Below are 20,190 nucleotides of genomic sequence, written 5' to 3' on the forward strand. Positions count from 1 at the left end.
AGTGAAAAATATGTATTTAACCACGCTTATTTTTCATTGTAGATTCGTGAAATTATGGCCAGCCTTGGTTTGCGTAAGTTCCAGGAGTTGATTGGACGCACCGACCTGTTGCAACTTCGTGAAGATCTTACCAACAAGCCCGCACTGCTCGATCTGCAGATGTTGTTGAAGAGCGCATTGGATCTACGTCCCGGTACAAACATTATCGGAGGATCGATCAAGCAGGACTTTGTGCTGGAGAATCGTGCCGACTACGGTCTGATTGAGAAGGCCCGCGGTGTTATTGCTGGTTCCGAAAAGTCAATCACGCTGGACATGCATATTAGGAACGAAGAGCGTGCATTTACCAGCACTCTGAGCTACGAAATTGCACGTAAATATGGTGATGCTGGATTACCGGACGGACACTCGATCAACATCAACTTGAAGGGTTCGGCAGGACAGAGCTTTGGCGCTTTCCTGGTCAAGGGCGTTACCCTGAATTTGGTTGGTGACGCAAACGATTACGTCGGCAAGAGCTTGTCCGGTGGAACGATCATCATCCGTCCACCGGCAGAGTCTACGTTTGAGTCGCATCTGAACGTGATTGTGGGCAACGTTTGTCTGTACGGAGCTACATCGGGTAAGGCGCACTTCCGAGGTATCGCGGCTGAACGTTTCTGTGTGAGGAATTCGGGTGTCACGGCTGTGGTTGAAGGTGTTGGAGATCATGGTTGCGAGTACATGACGGGAGGATTGGTGTTGATCCTGGGATTGACTGGACGAAACTTTGCCGCCGGTATGTCCGGAGGTATCGCTTACGTGCTGGATGTTGATGGTACGTTCCGCTCCAAGGTGAACCCGGGAATGGTAGAACTTCTTGGCTTGGAACTGGACGAAGATCGCAACGTTGTGAAGCAACTTTTGGAAGAGTTTGTTGAAACAACGGACTCTGTGCTCGCCAAGGAGCTGCTGGCACAGTGGCCCGAGCCATGCCAGCAGTTTGTGAAGGTGTTCCCGTATGAGTATCAAAAGGCATTGAAGGCACAGAAGGAAGAACAGCTGCTTCAGAAGGACATCAAGGCGATAACCAATGGAACGAACAAAAATGAACCCAAAGTTAAGGATATTGAGGAGTCGATTCAGGATGCTGCTTTGGCCAAAAAGAAGATGGATCAGATTCTGGACAAAACTCGTGGATTTATCAAGTACAAGCGAGAGACGTCGATCTACCGAAATGCCGAGGAAAGGCAGAAGGATTGGAGCGAAGTGTTCAACTTCCAGCATGTCCGCAAGAATCTGAAGACGCAAGCCGCGCGTTGTATGGAGTGTGGAGTTCCATTCTGTCAGTCCAACTCGCATGGCTGCCCACTCGGTAACATCATTCCAAAGTGGAACGATCTGGTATTCCACGGCAGCTGGAAGGAAGCTATCAATCAACTTCTCCAGACCAACAATTTCCCAGAGTTTACCGGTCGAGTGTGTCCAGCTCCTTGCGAGGGAGCCTGCGTGCTGGGTATTTCTGAACCTGCAGTTACGATAAAGAACATTGAATGTGCCATCATCGATCATGCCTTCGAGCAGGGCTGGATCACTCCGCAGATTCCTGCCCAACGCACAGGAAAGCGCGTGGCAATTATTGGATCTGGCCCGGCTGGACTGGCCGCTGCTCAACAGCTTAACAAGGCAGGCCACTTGGTTACAGTTTTCGAGCGGAACGATCGTCCCGGAGGTCTACTGCAATACGGTATTCCGACTATGAAGCTGTCGAAAGAAGTCGTCAAGCGTCGTACTGATTTGATGGCCGCCGAAGGTATCATTTTCGCATGCAACGTAAACATCGGCAAGGATCTGATGCCGTCGCAGCTGGAGAAGGACTACGATGCGGTGCTGTTCACGACCGGAGCCACCTGGCCACGTGATCTGAACCTGCCGAACCGTGACCTCAAGGGTATTCACTTCGCCATGGAGTTCCTGGAGGGCAGCCAGAAGAAACTGCTCGGAACGCGCCAGGAGTGCATTTCGGCCGAAGGAAAGGACGTGCTCGTCATTGGCGGTGGAGACACCGGATGTGATTGCATTGCGACGTCGCTGCGACAGGGTGCCAAAACGATCACCACGTTCGAGATTCTTCCCACGCCCCCGGAGAAGCGAGCCCACGACAACCCGTGGCCACAGTGGCCGAAGATCTTCCGGTTAGTTGGAGGAATTGCTTATTTTTGAAATGTCTGATTTAATCTTTGTTAATCCGATTTCTAGAGTGGACTATGGCCACGAGGAGGTTCGCGTCAAGTGGGGCAAGGATCCCCGCCAGTACTCGACCACCACGAAGGAGTTCGTCAGCGATGGCAACGGTCACATCAAGGGAGTCAACACGGTCCAGGTTGAGTGGACGCAGAGTCCAACCGGTCAGTGGAGCATGAAGGAGGTCGCTGGATCGGAGAAGTACTTCCCGGCTGACCTTATTCTGCTTGCCATGGGCTTCCTAGGCCCGGAAAAGGCAGCTCCCACAGAGATGAGTAAGTTGATGCTTTGAAATTGTATTCTGTTTCCTTTTGCTAATAACACCAACTTTCGTACAGATCTCGACCTGGACGGCAGAGGAAACATCAAAACCACGGTCGGAACTTATGGCACGACGAATCCGAAGGTGTTCGCAGCCGGCGATTGCCGCCGAGGACAGTCGCTGGTCGTCTGGGCCATCTCCGAGGGTCGTCAGGCGGCTCGTCAAATCGACAGCTATCTGATCGGCAAGCCGAGCTCGCTGCCCGGACCGGGAGGAGTCGTTGATCCGACTCGGGCGCCGTAAATCTTTAAGGATGTTGTTGTGAAGCGTGTTGATTAACATCAGTACAGTGAAGCTATTTATCTCTAGTGATAGTTTCAGTAGTGTTAGTTCCAGAAAATGCATTAACATTCAGACAGGAAACGAATGTAACAGGTTTACAAAACGCAGATAAGCACGTCCAGATGGTTTCCGCGAGAAACCTTGTTCGATGGCAGTAATTCTAGTGATTCTCATAAGATTTTCAAATTGTTTCGTTTTTTGTTTCTTAAAAATGCATGCAGTTGAGTTTCTTCATCGAGTACATAGTATACAGGCATTATTTACCAGAACTCATGTTTAGACTTATGTTACAATCTAAATGAATCAACTATCTTGTATTATCATTAGACGTTAAACACTGCTTAGTAAAGATGAATAAACGCATATTTTATTTTTGTACCGTCAAAAAGCTCATCGTTTACAACATTATTTATAATTTATCCACAGGAAATCTTTTCGAAACTATTTAAAATGTGATTACACAATTGCTTGGTTACACTGTGATGTGATATGTTATAAGCAAATCAATGTGCTAGCTGTGAAATGACAAAATTGTCATTTTTGCAGATTATGTGAAGGAAAACTTTAATCATGTTGATTAGACACTATTGCAGTTTTGTTTTGTTGGAAATACATTCACACTTTTCTTTTCGTTTTATTTTCTTTATAACATTTTATTTACTATCTCCATACTATCGGTTCTTCTGTGAGCGAAGCTTATAGTTGTTGAACACTGTAAAATGGCTTTGCCGACAGGAGAACATTTCACTTCAAAATACCTCCCGTACAGCCACCGGAAGATTTGTTTGACCAAACCCTTACACCACTGGACAACTAAACCTATCAATCGTGTAGCCAATATCTCAGGCAATCTACCTATATTAAGCGCGTGTGCAGTTAAAAAGAGTCAATTACGAAGGTACAGAGCTGGAAAGATCTACTTTGCTGTAAGAGAGAGATTCTAAATCTGTCTATACTCTAAAAACACGTGTTATTTATGTGTATTGACAATAATTAGTCTTTTAAACATGTGTGAGTTTACAAAACTACACTTTACATATATCAGAGCATTAATTATGAATAGCTTGTACTAGGAACGGTAGTCCGGTGATGACAAAAGGCAAGAAAGAAACCATCCCCATCAACAGAATATATCTTAGCAAAACGGGTTTCGTTCCCAGAAAAGTCCACACATATATGTGACGAAAAGAGTTCAACGATTATTGTGTTGCTAAATAACTATGTGTTGCCCAAAAATATACTTAAAACTTACACAAATATTGTTCAAAATTGACGTTGAGAGTTTACAAAAAAAAGTGTTTAAGTGGCAAATATTTACATCGGCAGAATATATATAAAACGAAATCGGCAAAATATTAAATAATCAAAATTATATCGAGAATATACTACATGAATGTCATTAAAAAAAAACTAACACCGAATCCATTCCACACTGAGAGATGCACACTAATCGGAAATCCGTCATGTATATTGTTACGCCTATATATAAATGAAGCAAAAAAAATAATATCTGCTTAGAGTTGTTCAATAAATGTAGAAACGCAACCGTCTTTTACTTCATGCACACCTGTTCCATCTAGGTTATCGTGGCATTAGGGCGGCAAAGGTAAGTATAAAGGCAAAATCATCAACGAGCCATGAATGGCCACATTGATATGCACCAATTTCCCATTTTTTTTTCTCTGGGCGAATGCAGTTTTCACCCGATTGAGTTGGTATAACAGAGTGATGTTTTGGTTGTTACGGCAGATTTAGCATGTTAAAATTGGCTGATGTTATGAAAACATGACGAGTCGCTTCAAATTGTTTGAAAATTATGCTTTTAGAGCCGGCTACTAAGCGATTTTATTGTTATTTTTGGATTAGAAAAGATCCAAAACAATAAGTTGTTTTAATAAATTTCCAAAGTTTTAATAATATGCAATGACATGCAAACAAAAACGTTACTTAGAAGTAATTAACTTTGCAATTTTAAATAGGGACAATACGGCTCGAATGAGACCAATGCGGTCATAATCGGTTCAGCCAGTGCAGAGATAACCCGAACAGACGGTTATAACTAAATTCATGCCATTTCAATAACAAATACTGTTAAAATAACAGAAAGTGTTATTGAATCTTCTTGAAAATTACATTTTTGCATAAGAGTTTTAATAACAGTTTATGTTATCATAACAAAATTGTTGTTATTGGTCTGATATTGGTTAAAACCCAGAACAACTTTGGAATAACATTTTTTGTTATGGAAGAATAACTCCAATTGGGATGATCGGATTAGTTTTTAAAATAACAAAAATAATAACAAAGATTTGTTCGAAAAATTACTTAAAATGTTATTAGTCTGTTATTGTAATAACAATCCAATAACACTAAAATCATAACGACGAATAACAAATCCTGTTATAAAAAAACATAAAATGTTATTGGCCTAGTATTTTCAAATATCAAAAAATGTTATTCCCAAATTATTTCCGTCTGCTCGGGAAGCGAATGACAATTTTCGTTGCACACGTCGTCGGGACCGGAGGTGTAGTGGTAAGCGTGGGTGCCTCTCACTCCAGTTGAACTGGGTTCGATCCCAGTCGGCCCTCTGGTGGCATTTTTCGAGACGTGATTTGCCTGATCACGCCTTCCGTCAGATGGGGAAGTAAATGTTGGTCCCGGCCTAACCTAGATGTTAGGTCGTTAGCTCGGTCCAGGTGTAGGAGTCGTCTCCCTGGGTCCTGTCTCGGTAGATTCGCTTGTCGGCAGTTGAATTCACAATCCAAAGGCATCAGATCGAACTACGGGGTAGATGGGAGCTTGGGCGTAAAAAGTGGTTTGGACTGACTCACTGTTCACTGATAAAATCAATCCCGTTTCTTCATGAGTATGCTGCCGTTCTACACATAATTGTCCCATGTTAAAAAAGTTCAACTACAGACAACTGGTGGTGCAACTGAGAAAACGCGATTGAAATTTTTCGACCGTTTTTTGTGTTTCTACGCATAATTGTCCCGTGGATCCCTATTCACCCCATATGTCCCTAATCATCCCAGTTAGCAGTTTATCACTGTTATTTTTAATCCTCTTGCTATACAATAGGCAAACAAACCACAATAATTCGTAAAACTGACAATTTCGTGAAAGAAAATGCTTGGTGGGACAATTATGAGTAGAAGTACAACGGTGGAACAAACAGACTTGTTGTTGTTTTCAATGAGATTCCGAACAAAGTACTAGATTTTATGTGTTTTTCGAAAAGTAAACGTCAAACTAAATCTAAAAATGACAAAAAGTCAGAATCGACCAAAAATTACATGGGACAATTATGCGTAGAACGCAGTATGGTGCATTTCTTGAGTTTTTTTTGATAAGGTCCTATAAACAAATGTAAACATTTAGTGTATCCCGCTTACTCCGATGGACTTTGACATAAGGTGTGAAAGGGATACACTCAATGTTTACATTTGTTTATAGGACCTTATCAAAAAAAAGTCAAGATTTGCACTGTAAACATGAATATATTCCTTTAAGGTTCTCAAATTCATGAACACAATTCACAATTTCGAGGATTGACTTTTTTCCGTGAAGCCTTCGGACACCCAGTTTCGAGTAGAATCTCGCATTTGAGAATGTCAAGGCAATGCTGTAGATTAAACAATTAGATCTAGATTTTTTTTTTTAAATATTATATTCGTTAACTTTTTGTGAGAAGGTTTGTTACGACCCGTATAATGTGACTTAGTTTCCATGGGAAAAATGTTTATAGTGGATTGTACCACATGATTTTGGCGAAGTTGAAGAACATTAGGCACCATCTACAAATTACAAAGCATTTTTTCGAATTTCCTAAAAAAAAATGCAAAAAGGTACAAAAAAAAATCGTAAAAAATACTCACAAATTCCCACAGATGACGTTTTCTACAACCTACAATCATAATCGATAACCTAATTAGTTGTTTAAAAAAATTCCTCAGCAGCTCTTCAAGAGATCAAGGCTTTTCCCCTTAAATATTACATGTTTAAAAGAAATCTTCTATAAAATTTTATAAACTACTTTGAAAATGTTGAAAATTGCCTAATTATGAATTTCAGGATAGGTAGGGTTGGTTGTAAAATGATTGATATCACAGCCTTTGGAGCTATCGTAATGACCATTTATTTTAGAAACCAAGTTCATCACTCAGTGGCGAAGCAATAAACCAAAACAAAACCGACTATCTGTTGCAGTCGCGAAGATCACTTGCCGAGACCCGAGACCATGGTCTCCGCAGCCAGTTTGACCACCCACCCACACACACACTCCCAACAAAGGGGGATCATCATCTTGTACGGTGTGACGTCACGTGGCGGTCAATCGCGGCTCGAATTCGCGTGCACTCGGGCAAATTTTATTTACTTGTATTTATTTCACTTTCTCCCAAATTGGCCCACACACTTATTACAGCAGCTGAAGAGCTGAACTGGCCTGGCCAAGACCAAGTATTGCATAAACCAACCGCCGTCGCCGACCGAGTTCGCGCGGTTGATCCGCAAACAAAACGCATACACCGCAATAGGTTTCAAACGACACAGACAAACAGACGTCGCCATTTGTTGCTTGATGAGTATTTCAACTCAGTGTTGGTACATGATAGCGCTACCAGATGGCAGTTGTCTGAGTTTTACACAGCTTCGTCTGTTTGTCTGTGGAGTCACGTTTTTGGAGTTTTCGTCAAGCCCGAAGATCGCGTAAAGGTTCCGAAGGTGGTGTCTCCGTCGTAACGGAGCAGTTGTTGTTGTCGAAGTCGTTGTTCCCACCATAGCCAATATCGCGCGCGCGAAAAGTGTCCACGGTAGAAGGCCTCCGGCAGAGTGGTGGGCATCTCCGTGAGTCACTATCGCGTATCGTATATACCACTGCGTTCGGGTTTTGGCGCCGTCTTCAGCCGCGAAACTGCAGTCGGGCAACAACTGCTGCTCCATCCGAGAAAACGATAAATATATTCATAAATTTAAGCAAATTACACCGACACGAGAGAGTGATCCGACGGTCTTTTGCACGCACTTGGATATGTTCAGTGCAGTACTCGAATAGCAGGAAGTATGGCAAGTGTACAAGTAGTGCTGGTGTCCGTAGTATTACTACTGGTGGACAATGGCTGCGCCATTACCGTGAACAGTGACACCAAGAAGGCTAACCCAAAAGGTGGCAACAGTGACAGAACAACGCAAAGGTTAATAGCTAGCGTGAACATTTAGTGAAGATCGTGTACTGATCATTTTGTGTACTTTTAGTTTAACGTTCTCTTCAAACGGCGAAGATCAGCTCATCTTCCGCGATGATTCAGCGTTTCCAGCAGTGGGGCCAAGCTCCATCAGAAGAGTGGGGCAGGCTAGTTCGGTTGAGTTTTTCGAGTCCGGTTGGCGACCGCTGTACAGCTTTAACTCGGAAGAGCAACTTCAGCTGGATCAACTACCGCAGGAATCTTCGGCGGTAGTTCATCAGCTGAACGCTCTCGCAGAACCGCCAACGAATAGAACAACCAAGTACTTCCGCTTCTCCGAGTCGGACATTATGCGTCACGTGCCAGAGCCGGGTGCAAACAGAATTGCCAACTCGATCAAGTTTAAGGAAAGATCTTCAGAAGAATATTACGATGAAGAGAATGCTCAACACAACGCAGGTGACGAACCTTCGAATCTATCGGGCATTAGCCCACGCATGCTGAAATTTGAGGAATCTGACATTATGAAGTTTAGCGCAAACCGAACCAAACCGTTAAAGTTTGAAGAATCCGTTCCAAATAGCCAACCAGCGATTGCTGAAGATTCGGAACGTGCCGCTAATTACGAAGTGTACGTGATTGAGAATTTGCTCATGAACATGACGAATCCTGCGAGATACACTAGAAATTATACAAAGGAAGACACTCAACCCCGAATAGTTCAGAACGCTGACACACCGACTTCTGCTTCCGCGATCGTTGATCAGCGCAATTCTAGCAGATTTTTCCGATTTGAAGAAGCCGATCGACCAAGGTTCGAAAAAAGTCCGACCAGTTCATTCAGCTTCTTTGAAAGTGGTCGGGAAGAATTCAATTTTCCCAAGGCTGAAACGATCGTTAAACCAAGCGAACCAATTCGAGGATCATTTAAGTTCTCTGAACTAGACAGCAGACCGCTGGCTTCTTCCGCGTCCAACACGCGATACGATGACGATAGGTCCCGGATTGAATCGAGCAGCGAACCTAGTCGCGGGTCGTTCAAGTTCTCAGACCATGACAGTAAACCGTTGCCATCTTCCGCGACCCAGACACGTTACGGCGACGACGACACTTCGAGACCTTTCAAATTCACAAATTCAGCTACTTCATCTCCTAGTCGACCGCAGTCCAACGACGATCAATTCTATACGGTAAAAGCTACCATTCAAATTGACGGTTGGAACAATCCCGCCATTACGCCACCCACAAATCTGGTACCGGTTACCACTCGGCGACCCAAGAAAAAGAAGGGCAAGATCTACAACCAACATGGTGTAGACATCCGCAAGCAGGATGGATTCAACTACCAGCAACCAGCACAGTACGACAACTACCTCCAACAGCAGCAGATCGCCCAAAGCCAATACCAAGCCAATCTCCAGATCCCTCCAACTCCCCAAAGCATTCCCATTGACCCTTACTACCAAACCCCTAGCAATCCAGCAACTCAACCCTTTGACCCCAATACCTACTACATTCAAAACTACCTAGCAAACTACCCTTACCAGCAACCCGTCCAAAACCCGCAACAAACAGCCGAGGGATCCTCCCTCTACCCTTCCCAATACTCCCAACCACAGCCAAATCCAAACATCCCGACCAACCTGATCCCGGGCGCCGAACAGACCGACAGTCCCCTCAGCGCCCAGAGTATCTTCGGCTTCCTGCAATCGGTCTTCAACTTTGCTCCGGGAACCCTCGGTAGCTACCAAACTTCACCGTCGGCAGCGGGTCCAAACCGTTACAGCGATCCGCAACAGGCGGGAGTACCGGGAGCGCCACCCGGAACTGGTGGTTCACCGATCACGGCCGTAAGTTCTCAACTCAGGAAGGCCCTGGACAAGATTGCGGACAACGACGAGCTGCAGTGCGTTCCGAAGCTTATCTGTATGATGTCCCGACGGTCGTCCGGGCAGGGCTTCAGCACCTACGTCAACCGGGGACTGCTGAGCACGTGAGTTATGAGTTCTTGGATGCAATTGGGTTTCAGTGTTACCACATGTTTCTTTCTAAGATTCAAATTAATCAGTACCATATTCTTAAAAGGTTTCATTGGGAAACTCTAAACTTTTTTTCTAGACCAAGAAAAATATTTATAAATTAATTTTTTTCTTCTTTTTTTAATACTACTTTTCTAATTGTTTTTTATGTTTGTCAGATTTCAATTGATTGAAAATGGTTCTAATTGTTGGAAACAACTTAATCTTGTCCAGAAGTTTCTAGGACTTATTTTTTCAAGAGAACTGATGAAAAAATCTCAGAAATACAGTCGATTTAATAAACCTTTACAATTTTCTTATCAAGTTAATGACATTTAAAGAATGCTTGCGTTTACGTCGAAACAGTTTTTGATTAACCCTCTACAACCTAACCCCGCCTTTAGACGGGCTTCGATCTAAAAAATCGCCAAAAATCAATTTTCCAACCGATTTTTGATCTTTAAAAAGCATTGGAAAGAAGAACTCTTAAAATTTCAGAAAATTTATGGGTTAGAAGTTTTACTTGTTTTATGTGACTTTGCCAATGTTTTTAAAAATGTCATTTTTTTAGGGGTCAACTTTGGCTGTGTTTTTTACTAACATTTCCTATATTTTAAGTAAAAAGAAGTATGCAGTAATTTTTCTAGTGCCCCAGACTATGCCTCTACGCATTTATTTACAATTTAAATGATAATGGTTCCATTTTATAGCAGAAAATGAGAAAAACGTGCAAAAAATTGAAAAAGTTACTGTAAAAACATGAAAAAATTAGATAGGCAAAATGTGATGATAGGAGGTGATAGAGTAGGCCAAATACTACCAAAAACAAACATAAACTAAACAAGATAAATGCAAATTAAAATTCTAAAAATGAACCAAGAAAAACATAAAACAAGAGAAGTAAAGTTTTTCGTAGAACAAAAGTTGCTCAAAATGACCTCCTGAACACGGGAAAAATAAAAATTTTCGAAAAAAAATTTGGGCAGTAGAGGGTTAAAGCTTCCTATAAATAAACATTTTGACAAAAAAAACTTGAGAAAAACATTTAAAAAATTAATGTTCATGTAAAGTCGTCTAACATAGAGGTAACGTTACTTCAGACTTGTACAGTGTCAAGTTATGCGAAGTATCCCGATGACTCTGATACACAAAATATAATTTTTTTTATCGCATCAGATTTTTGCGAAGAATTTTTTTTCTTTTTGCACATTTTTTTAACACAAATATACAACAATGCTTTAGAGAAAAAAAAAACCTAACATGATTACAACACTTAATATAAATTTGGATATAAGTTGGAATTGTAAAACTCATAATTTTCTCCCCCAGTGTCCTTAGCGCCGTCCCGGATAGCTCACCCTGGCTGAAGTTCTCCCGGGCCGCCCTGCTCGGCTATGGCATCGGGGCCAACAGCTGTGACATCTACTATCCCAAGTGTCCCAAGGACGAGTCGGAGATCATTTTCTACCTGAACAACCACCGGGGAGGTTTCTTCCGTTACTTCGAGGATAAGGACGTGAACCGAGGATGAGCTGCCCGTGCCAAATATTGAAGAAACATCTTGGAGCAAGATTGTAAACTAACACAGAGTATCGTAGACTGTAGGTAGATAATCTATAAATATAACGCCGTATTCAGAGAGGTGAGAGAGAGTGACTATTTATTGCTAGCTGCTAGTGTGAATAAACGAAAAAACTAACTTAAACGTAGTGATTAACCCAATAAAACCTTGTGTATTTTAATGCATTTTATCCTGACTACTGCCGTATCACCTTCTGAGTTAACTTTTCTAATCAATGTTGAAAAGTTACTGAAACCCAATTCTCGTCCTTCAGATACTCCGAGGTATCTTAAGTTGAAAAAAACTTTCTTTCCCCTGGAAATCTCCGTAATAGCTGTTTACCCAAAGCTGCTCGTGATTATTCAACCTGGCTGGGGTCCTCCTACGCGTTTGCGGTGTTCGTTGCTTGTTGCCGTCCTTCACGTCTCATGGAGACCACGAAGACACAGTTTCATAGGAACTATCAGAGAACGAGAGAGAGAGAGTGCGTTCACAAACCAAAATAGCATAGCAGAGATTCGCATAAATTACACCTATGGCCAACTCTCCAGTTATGGAGAACACACGTGGATCTAATGATTCACCTCATTACCTTTTGACATCGTTATCCTTTCCAGGGACACTTTTATTGATAACACGAACAAACATTGCGTCGTCATTTGGGGCAGGATATTGCGTTCGCGGCTAACAACGAAGAGCACGAACTTTGCCATTTACGGATATTTATGAATGGGAGGTAGACACACAGGTTTCTGGAAAGTTTCGCGCTTGTTACGGTGGGCGGAGGTGTGTATGTAAGGTTCGATCACCTTGATGTAATTGGGTGGAATTGTGACTAGCTTTTGGAACGGAGTAATCATGAATCTCTGCAAATAATTAGTCGTTTTGCCGAAGTCTTAGGAAACAAAACACAGTTATTTGATCGAGAATTCTGTCGAACTAAGAAGGGATTTTCTGATCGATTTGATGTCTACAGCTTAACTGTAAGTATTGATTAGGACCACAGAGTATCCCAAAGGGAACACTCTTTAAAAAATAACGCTTTTTATTTGATATGTGTTTGACAAACAAACCGATTTTCAAATAATAAAAAATTCCAAATAGAACTTTTGTATTCAAGTTTTAGTCATTTTCAGCAAGCAACAATATTATATTAGTTAACTTCTTTTGCACATGTTTTGAAAATCATTTAAAAAATCCAATTTATAAATTCGTTTCTGTGTAACTTACAAAAAATAAGTGTTAAAAATTTCATCAAATTTGCTTAAGCATAAGCAAAATAGAAAAGAAAACCTTATTTTAATCAAAACAAAAGTATATAAACGTTATGAATATTCAGAAACAAGACAAAACATTGTCATAAGATCGATGGTTTTATTATTTTTCTTATTTTTAAAGTAATGGGTGTTTGTGAATTTTGAATGAGCAAATCAAAGAAATCTGAAAATGCAGAAATTTAAGAATTTGGGTTTCATACTTCAGAAATACAAACCAGACCAGACCAGCTAAGAATAAGTAGTTTTAAACACGTTTCGAAGCATTTTCAAACAACTGAACCAATAGATTTGAAGAAAACAAGTTTTTGTGATTAAAAAAAAAAGTTGTTCATCTTCCTGGTTGTGCTCTAGTGCACCACTTCAAATTAAACTTTTTTGCACCGTTTCGATGTTTGTGAGTCAAAGTAAAGTATTCCCTGCATAATTGTACCAAATTTTAATCATTTACTATTTTTACTATAAGCAAACAGCTCTGGGCGTTAGAGGGTTAAGGTGGTAGAAGGTGTCTTTCACTTTCGGGGCAATGACTGTCAATGATGGTTCTGAATTCAGGGTCCAGAAATAGTAAATTTAAATAAAAAAAAACACTATATATGTAAAATGCTTTAACAAAGAAAACCATTTTTTGATTGAAATATTCTGAATCGAGATATGAATGTTTTTTCTAAAACAAACATGGCCGCCAAATGGCCGAGCGGGAATGATGCCTTTTAGAGCCTTAACTGGCGAGCACAAATCGGTCTCGACGCAAATTCTACCGTTTGTCACAACCGCTATCGCTATCGCTAATGAATAGGGTAGGGTAGTCATCAATGAGACATAGAGCGTCCAATTTCCCGTCCCGGGAAAAAATTTCCCGGGATTTCCCGAAAAAAAATATTTCCCGTTTCCCGGGAAATTTATAAATTTCCCGGGAATTCCCGAAATTCAAGCGGAAGTATACATTTTCTTAACTTTTTCGAACCATATATGGGAAAATGCTCTGAAAAAAATAATGAATGTAACTCAACATGAGTTTGTTCAATTAAATTTAATATTTAATTCACACATAATTAATCAGGTGATTAGAAATGTTGATATCAAGATTTATTTCTGATAATAATTTCTGAAGCAACTGGAAATAGATCTTGCTGAATGAAAATAAACTATTACAATTTAGGTAAGCTTTTTAAAGAACAATTGGTGTTATTTAATTAAAAAAAAACATATTTTGACCCCTTTACCGCCCTTATGGAGTTTTTTTTAAGTAAACCAAACACGAGAAGTTAGATTTTTAAGGAAAAACTAAAAAGCTTTTCCATTTTGTTCAGAAGCTGAAACCAGTATGATTTGCTTTAGAAAAGTTATTTGTCATAAAAACATAATTTCTGCATGTATTTTTTTTCATTTAAAATTTATGTGTAAATCCACACTCTTTAAAACTGGTCACTAAGGCAAGGTTAAATGATTTTTTTGTGGAGTATGGATTCATTTTACTAACTGTCCAAACACCTTGATAAAAAAAAATACTTCTCATCAAAAAATACTTCAGAAATTTTTTAGATTTATTTTTCGATTGAGCATTTAAAATTAGAATAATATAAAAAAAAATCTTGAAGTTGCATGATTTTTACATGCAGTCAAGCAGTTAATTGATCTTCACACTTATTTTATCCATTAAAGTCGCTGTCCTATACATTTTCTATGCAAAATATTAATCAGAACCAAGATCAGAACAATTTTCAATAAATTAAAAATTTCCCGGGAATTCCCGGGATTTCCCGGGAAATTGATTGAAAATTTCCCGTTTCCCGGGAAATGTGTAACCCCGGGAAATTGGACGCTCTAATGAGACACTTTTGGTTTTCAACTTTCAACGATTTTTCAAATTTTTTCATCAGCATGTTTTAATGAGCTTTTTGTTGCATTTTTTTTCTTTTAATGTGTTCTTACATTGACCAAAATATGAGATCGATCCGACATCTACAGCCAGAGTTATTCAACTGTCTCATTGTAGACGCACTTGGCAGGAACAATGAGACAGCTGGGGAACAATGAGACACTCTACGAAAATCAATATTTTTCTAGTAAAACATCATTTTGTTGTTTTGTTCTATTCCAGGTGATATGCCTTGAACATTTTAGAGCAATTTTGCCAACATGATTCTTTAATTAACATAAGTTATACTAAAAAGTATTTAAATTTTGTAAACTCCATATATTTATACCAAATAACTTTGTATTTTTGGTTAAATAAAGTTAAAACTCTATAAATAAGCCAAAAATCACTTTTAATTCATGTTTTGAAAGATTTCCATAGATTTTGAAAAGTTTTATGAAGAAAAATCAAAGTGTCTCATTGTTACCCATGGGCTGAAATTAGTGGGGAACAATGAGACAGCCCTGGATTCTGGGTATATTATAAATTTTGGCCAAACCTAATGAAAGAACATTGTAGCCCAACTCAATCCCTATGGAACTTCGAAAGAAATTTGAAGAAATATTAGTTTTGGTGTAAATGGCAGCCTACGAGCGAAAAAGTATTTTTTGTCCATAATTTACTTTGGCACCCCAGAATCAAACATTGATGAATAACTTTTCAAGGGAGCGTCCATAACCAAAGCCACTATTATGGCAGACGTGTATCTAGTAGACACACCTTTCCCCCAAATATGAGCCTGATTGGTTGAAACTACGTCGCGTGAGAGCCATTTTATCATTGTTCCCCGTGTCTCATTGATGACTACTCTACCCTACTCTTTCTTCTGTTATTCTTCTCACTCCGATAGGTTGTTATGTGATTGGCTCAGATAGGCCGATTGCGGTCTGTTACTCCAAGCTGATTAAAATAAGTCTCCGATCGACTGTGTTTTAATCATTGATTCGATTGCTTAAAATCAATACTGTCAAAAAAATTGCAATGTTTTTGTTTGGCAGCAATTTACACCATGTTTAATGCAGACTGATGGTTAACTGTTAGATTCGCTCCTATCTGATCATATTCGTGAGTAATTGTCACCAACGAGCGTGGCATACTCCGTAATTCACGAAGGCTTTGAAAAGCTGTTTGAGGTGATCGGACCAATCGCTGACTGCTTGCGAATCGTGGTAGGTCACGATTGGATGCTCGCTTGAAGGCTCTGAAAGGTATCATTCACAGTCGGCTATACTGCCTTTTTCAGAAAAAAATCTGGTACTTTGTTCTAGAAATCTGGAGGAAATTTAGTTTTTTTCGAAGCAGCCTTATGTGTGGGACAAACTTGCCTTGGGGTTTTCTCAGCTTGCTGTTTTTTTATGGGAGATTTTTGCGAACACAGACAGTATATTTGTTTTAGAAAAACATTAAAGTCTTGAACAGAAAGCATAAATCAAAAAAGTATTTTCGTCATGTTGTTTGTAGAAGCATTTTACATATCTGGATTAACTTTTCTTTTCAATTTACTATTTCTAGACCCTGAATTCATCCATCATTGATATTCATTGCTCTACGACCTCAATAGGCACTGAAAGAGTGATTTTTGATCTTAGGACCAAACTTTAAAGTAATATTCATTTATTGTTAGCAAGCAAAATCTTAAGTTTGGTGCATAATGGACCAGATCCAATAGTTTAAAGGTATGATAGAGATAATACTGCAAAAAAGTAACCAAAACTAATTTACAGAACAAACCATCAAAAATCGAATGAAATTATATCATTTAAAAGAAGAAATAACCAAACAAGGAAAAAATATTAAATGCAGTGAACTCCAAATTAGATCTTATCACAATAAATGTAAACCCTTACAAAATAAATATCAATACCAAACCAACGATAACCCATCCAAGATCAATGCAATTACCTGGAATGTTGTCTGAGCGGTTTAATGAAGCAGTTCTGTTTACAAATACATATCACACGCGCCTTCGTTGCCCAAACCCTCCCATTCCTGGGTGTGCAAGTGCAAACAACAAATCCCATTTCGGGCGGCGACACATGCGCAGCACCAGACGAATTTCTCCGGAATAAGGATTCCCTCCCAGGCTTGTTGGCTAGCAGACAGCATCCTTATCATCGAATGCGAGAGAAAAGGTATAAAAGGACACCACACTATCGGTACTCCCAGTTAGTACGTGTGCGTTCTCTTCGCGGTCGATTTGCGGGATTTGTTGGATAACTTTTGCAGTGAAATGTGAAAGGATTTTGGGAAATAATGTGAATATTACACAATCTGTACCCCTTTGCGGAATTTGGGTGAGAAGTTAAGTGAGTTCATTACGCAAAGAAAACATAGTTAAATCGAATGTGGGCTATTAGATCATGGGAAAAGGAAGAGAGTGTTAACTAGCGAATAGCCAAAATTCACCTGTATCGAGGTCTGCAGGTCCAACAATCAAAACTAATATCGCTTTAGCACATAATAATGTTTGAATTGATTTCTCACCTCCCATTCACGTCTGCAGCCCTCGGCAGCAAGGAAAATGGCAAAAGCAGCATCGAAAAATGGACCCGGTAAAAGCCGATGGTCGGAGTTTCGGGCGAGACTTGCCGGCTGGTTCACCGCGTACTGTGGTCACGATTTGCGATGTTTGCAGTCGCTGGACAGCTTCACCGCCCTGATGTACCGCCCAACGGACGGAGCGGCCCTTGGAGTGGCCAGGGCGCTGTTTGGGCTGATGATGTTGATTGACATTCCCGAAGAACGTGGCGGGGGTAATTTGGATTTTCGATGGGGCGATCCAAGGGCCTGCCGGTTCCCACTGGTGAACGGAATGGAACCGCTGGGGTATGCCCGGATGGGAGTTGTCTATCTGGTCATGTGGGTTGGAGCTCTTGGTATCGCGCTAGGCTATCGATTCCGGCTGACGTGCCTGATGTTTGTGACCAGCTATTGGTACGTGTTTGTTCTGGACAAGAGCTCCTGGAATAACCACAGCTACTTGTACGGATTACTTGGGACGTTGTTTCTCTTCACGGATGCGAACAAGTTCTTGTAAGAACAGAATGTAGTTTTTCCCAACAACAACTTAGAATACTCCTTTTTACAGGTCAGTCGACGCCTACAAGAACAGAACATCATCCCAGGAAGTTCCTTTCTGGAATTACTTCATACTAAAGTATCAGTTCTTTATACTGTACTTCCTCGCCGGACTTAAAAAGATGTGTCCAGAGTGGCTCTCGGGCTACGCCATGACCAACTTGAGCTATCATTGGGTGTTTCTACCCTTCAGATCCTTACTAGGGCCACAACTGACAGACCTGCTGATTGTCCACTGGTTCGGATGCATCTTCGACACCTTGGTGGTGTTTTTTCTCATTTACGCACCAACTCGCAAAACTGCCACGTTGTTTGCCTGCGCATTCCATCTGATGAACTCCCGACTCTTTCACATCGGAATGTTCCCGTGGACCTGTTTGACGCAGCTTCCGCTGTACTATAGCGTCAGTTGGCCCCGTCTGGTTTGGAAGAAGCTGTCGTTCGGAGAATCTAGCGAAAAAAATACAAAACATCAAAAGCCAAAGAAGCAGACTCAACAAGCTCCTAGTAAACGAAGGAAGATTGTAACTGGAGCGTTGTTATTTTACTGCGGGTTGCAACTGTTCCTGCCCTATTCCCACTTTATCACGAAAGGATACAACAACTGGACGAACGGCTTGTACGGATATTCTTGGGATATGGTGAGCTGAAAACATCAAGTTCATTTCCCTCCTAAATCCATAAACCCTATTTCAGATGGTTCACGCTTGGGACACGGTCCTCACCTCAATCAAAGTGACAGACAACACCACAAACCAAACCCTTTACCTGATGCCGTACGCCTTCGTCGACAACGATCGCTGGACCAAACATGCCGATATGGCCCACCAGTTCGCTCGCTGCATCGATCGGAACATGCGCCAAGAATATGCCACGACAGACCGAAAAATGATGACCGACTTTTCCGTACACTTCGACATCTGGTGCAGCCTCAATGGGAGATTTCTTCAACGGATATTCAACCCCGAAGTGGATATTCTCACCACGGAGTGGTCACCATTCAAACCAGTTGATTGGCTACTCCCATTGCTACACGAGTTCACCGAAATGCGAACCAAGATCGAACACATGACACGGGACGTCCACACCTGGAGCAACACGTCGGACGTCCTGTTTGTGGCGGACTTTCCCGGACTCACCCTAGACAACTACATAGTTCCGGAAATGGACAACGTAACGCTAACCATCCTGGAGGGTAGTGCTACCTATTACCACGACGAACACCCAAATCCGATCCACCTAACCAAAGGACAACGTCTGCCAAACATCCCACCAGAATTTCACCACGTAACTACGACCAACTCGACTCCCTCGTCAATGGTGTACACTTTTGTGAATAAAACGATGCAAACCACGAGCAATGAGCGTGCAAGTACCAACAAAACCCCAATCCTGCCACTGGGGCAGGAGTTAGGCCATCGACTGGACAATTATGTGCGATTTTTCCAGCACGTAGGAAATTCGCTACTGTACGAGATTTATGGCGTTCCGATGCCACGGAGGGTGCGGATCGCACCCGACGAGACTACGTGGACAAAGGACTGAATAAAGTTGAGTTTTTGAGATAAAATTTTAAACGGGTTCTTGATGTTTTAATTCTGAACAACTCCATGCCAAATAGGGAATCGGTTGTGCTTATCTTCTCCGATATCAATGAAACTTTTTTATCCTAAGCTCATATAAGCCATTTTTGTGTATATGGAGCTAGTTGCAAATTAAAAAAGAGCGTAAGTTTACAAAATGCGATTGAAATTAAATATTTCTTTATTGAACATTCTTTTAAGGGGTTACATACATGTAAATCGACAAAAAAGTCAGAGGTTGGTGTGAGCACACACTTAATTTTATTTAAAATCTGTTTTCAGGGCATTAAAATATACATTTTTACAATTTGAAGACATTTGGTTGTATCATTGCCGAGATATAGCTATTTGAAGTTAGCAGTTTCAAAAAACGGGTGCCACGATATCTCAACACTGCTTTGACCAAATCGGCTCAAAATTTTAGTGAAGACTCGTTAAACCGGTCCTGTGTGCATGACGAAGGCCGATTTTCAAAAAATTATTTTTTTAAAAAAGATAAAAATATTTTATACGAAACTATTGGCACTACGCCCCCCGGGGCATGGCCTTCCTCTAACGTGGGATTTCTGCTCCAGCGCCTCTGACGAGACAGGAGAAACCGGGACCGACGTTTTACTTCACCATCCGATAGAAGCTCAGTGGATAAGGCGGGAATCGAACCCGCGTCTCATAGCATCATCGGGATCGGCAGCCGAAGCCGCTACCCCTGCGCCACGAGACCCAAATATTTTTATGTTTT

At 41.0% G+C, this 20,190-nt stretch overlaps 3 protein-coding genes across 7 annotated transcripts in view; all 3 read left to right on the plus strand.

Annotated features, from left to right (window-relative positions):
- The window catches only part of LOC120430753 (uncharacterized), a 45,790-nt gene extending 42,326 nt beyond the window's left edge, over nt 1-3,464 (plus strand). For all 3 annotated transcript variants that reach the window (XM_052711136.1, XM_052711134.1, XM_052711135.1), the window contains exons 10-12: nt 43-2,174; nt 2,239-2,498; nt 2,562-3,464. In XM_052711136.1, the coding sequence (XP_052567096.1) occupies nt 43-2,174; nt 2,239-2,498; nt 2,562-2,788 (2,619 nt within the window). In that variant the 3' untranslated portion in view covers nt 2,789-3,464. The remainder of the gene's footprint in view (nt 1-42; nt 2,175-2,238; nt 2,499-2,561) is intronic.
- A 4,089-nt stretch (nt 3,465-7,553) lies between these two features.
- LOC120430749 (uncharacterized) lies at nt 7,554-11,769 on the plus strand. Its single transcript, XM_039595855.2, has 3 exons — nt 7,554-8,025; nt 8,087-10,009; nt 11,364-11,769. Exons 1-3 carry the CDS (start codon nt 7,895-7,897, stop codon nt 11,563-11,565), a joined length of 2,256 nt encoding a protein of 751 aa, XP_039451789.1. The 5' UTR covers nt 7,554-7,894; the 3' UTR covers nt 11,566-11,769.
- A 5,127-nt stretch (nt 11,770-16,896) lies between these two features.
- Nucleotides 16,897-19,413, plus strand: LOC120430752 (vitamin K-dependent gamma-carboxylase). Of its 3 annotated transcripts, none has more exons than XM_052710100.1 (4): nt 16,897-17,096; nt 17,294-17,823; nt 17,879-18,509; nt 18,565-19,413. In XM_052710100.1, the coding sequence occupies exons 2-4, from the start codon at nt 17,312-17,314 to the stop codon at nt 19,411-19,413; spliced, it is 1,992 nt and encodes a 663-aa protein (XP_052566060.1). In that variant the 5' UTR covers nt 16,897-17,096; nt 17,294-17,311. The 3 variants fall into 3 exon arrangements, with proteins under 3 accessions (XP_052566060.1, XP_052566059.1, XP_052566058.1); XM_052710099.1 differs by having other exon boundaries at nt 16,899-17,206; XM_052710098.1 differs by having other exon boundaries at nt 16,900-17,214.
- Nucleotides 19,414-20,190: the final 777 nt, after the last annotated feature.

The sequence above is a fragment of the Culex pipiens genome, chromosome 3 (assembly GCF_016801865.2).
Source record: "Culex pipiens pallens isolate TS chromosome 3, TS_CPP_V2, whole genome shotgun sequence".
Lineage (NCBI taxonomy): Eukaryota > Metazoa > Arthropoda > Insecta > Diptera > Culicidae > Culex > Culex pipiens.

Coding starts and splice junctions, on each gene's coding strand:
- LOC120430749 (XM_039595855.2), top strand. CDS start 7,895: ATGGCAAGTGTACAAGTAGTGCTGGTGTCCGTAGTATTACTACTGGTG. Junction 8,026..8,086: donor AGTGACAGAACAACGCAAAG/GTTAATAGCTAG, acceptor GTGTACTTTTAG/TTTAACGTTCTCTTCAAACG. Junction 10,010..11,363: donor AACCGGGGACTGCTGAGCAC/GTGAGTTATGAG, acceptor TTTCTCCCCCAG/TGTCCTTAGCGCCGTCCCGG.
- LOC120430752 (XM_052710100.1), top strand. CDS start 17,312: ATGGCAAAAGCAGCATCGAAAAATGGACCCGGTAAAAGCCGATGGTCG. Junction 17,824..17,878: donor ACGGATGCGAACAAGTTCTT/GTAAGAACAGAA, acceptor TCCTTTTTACAG/GTCAGTCGACGCCTACAAGA. Junction 18,510..18,564: donor ACGGATATTCTTGGGATATG/GTGAGCTGAAAA, acceptor ACCCTATTTCAG/ATGGTTCACGCTTGGGACAC.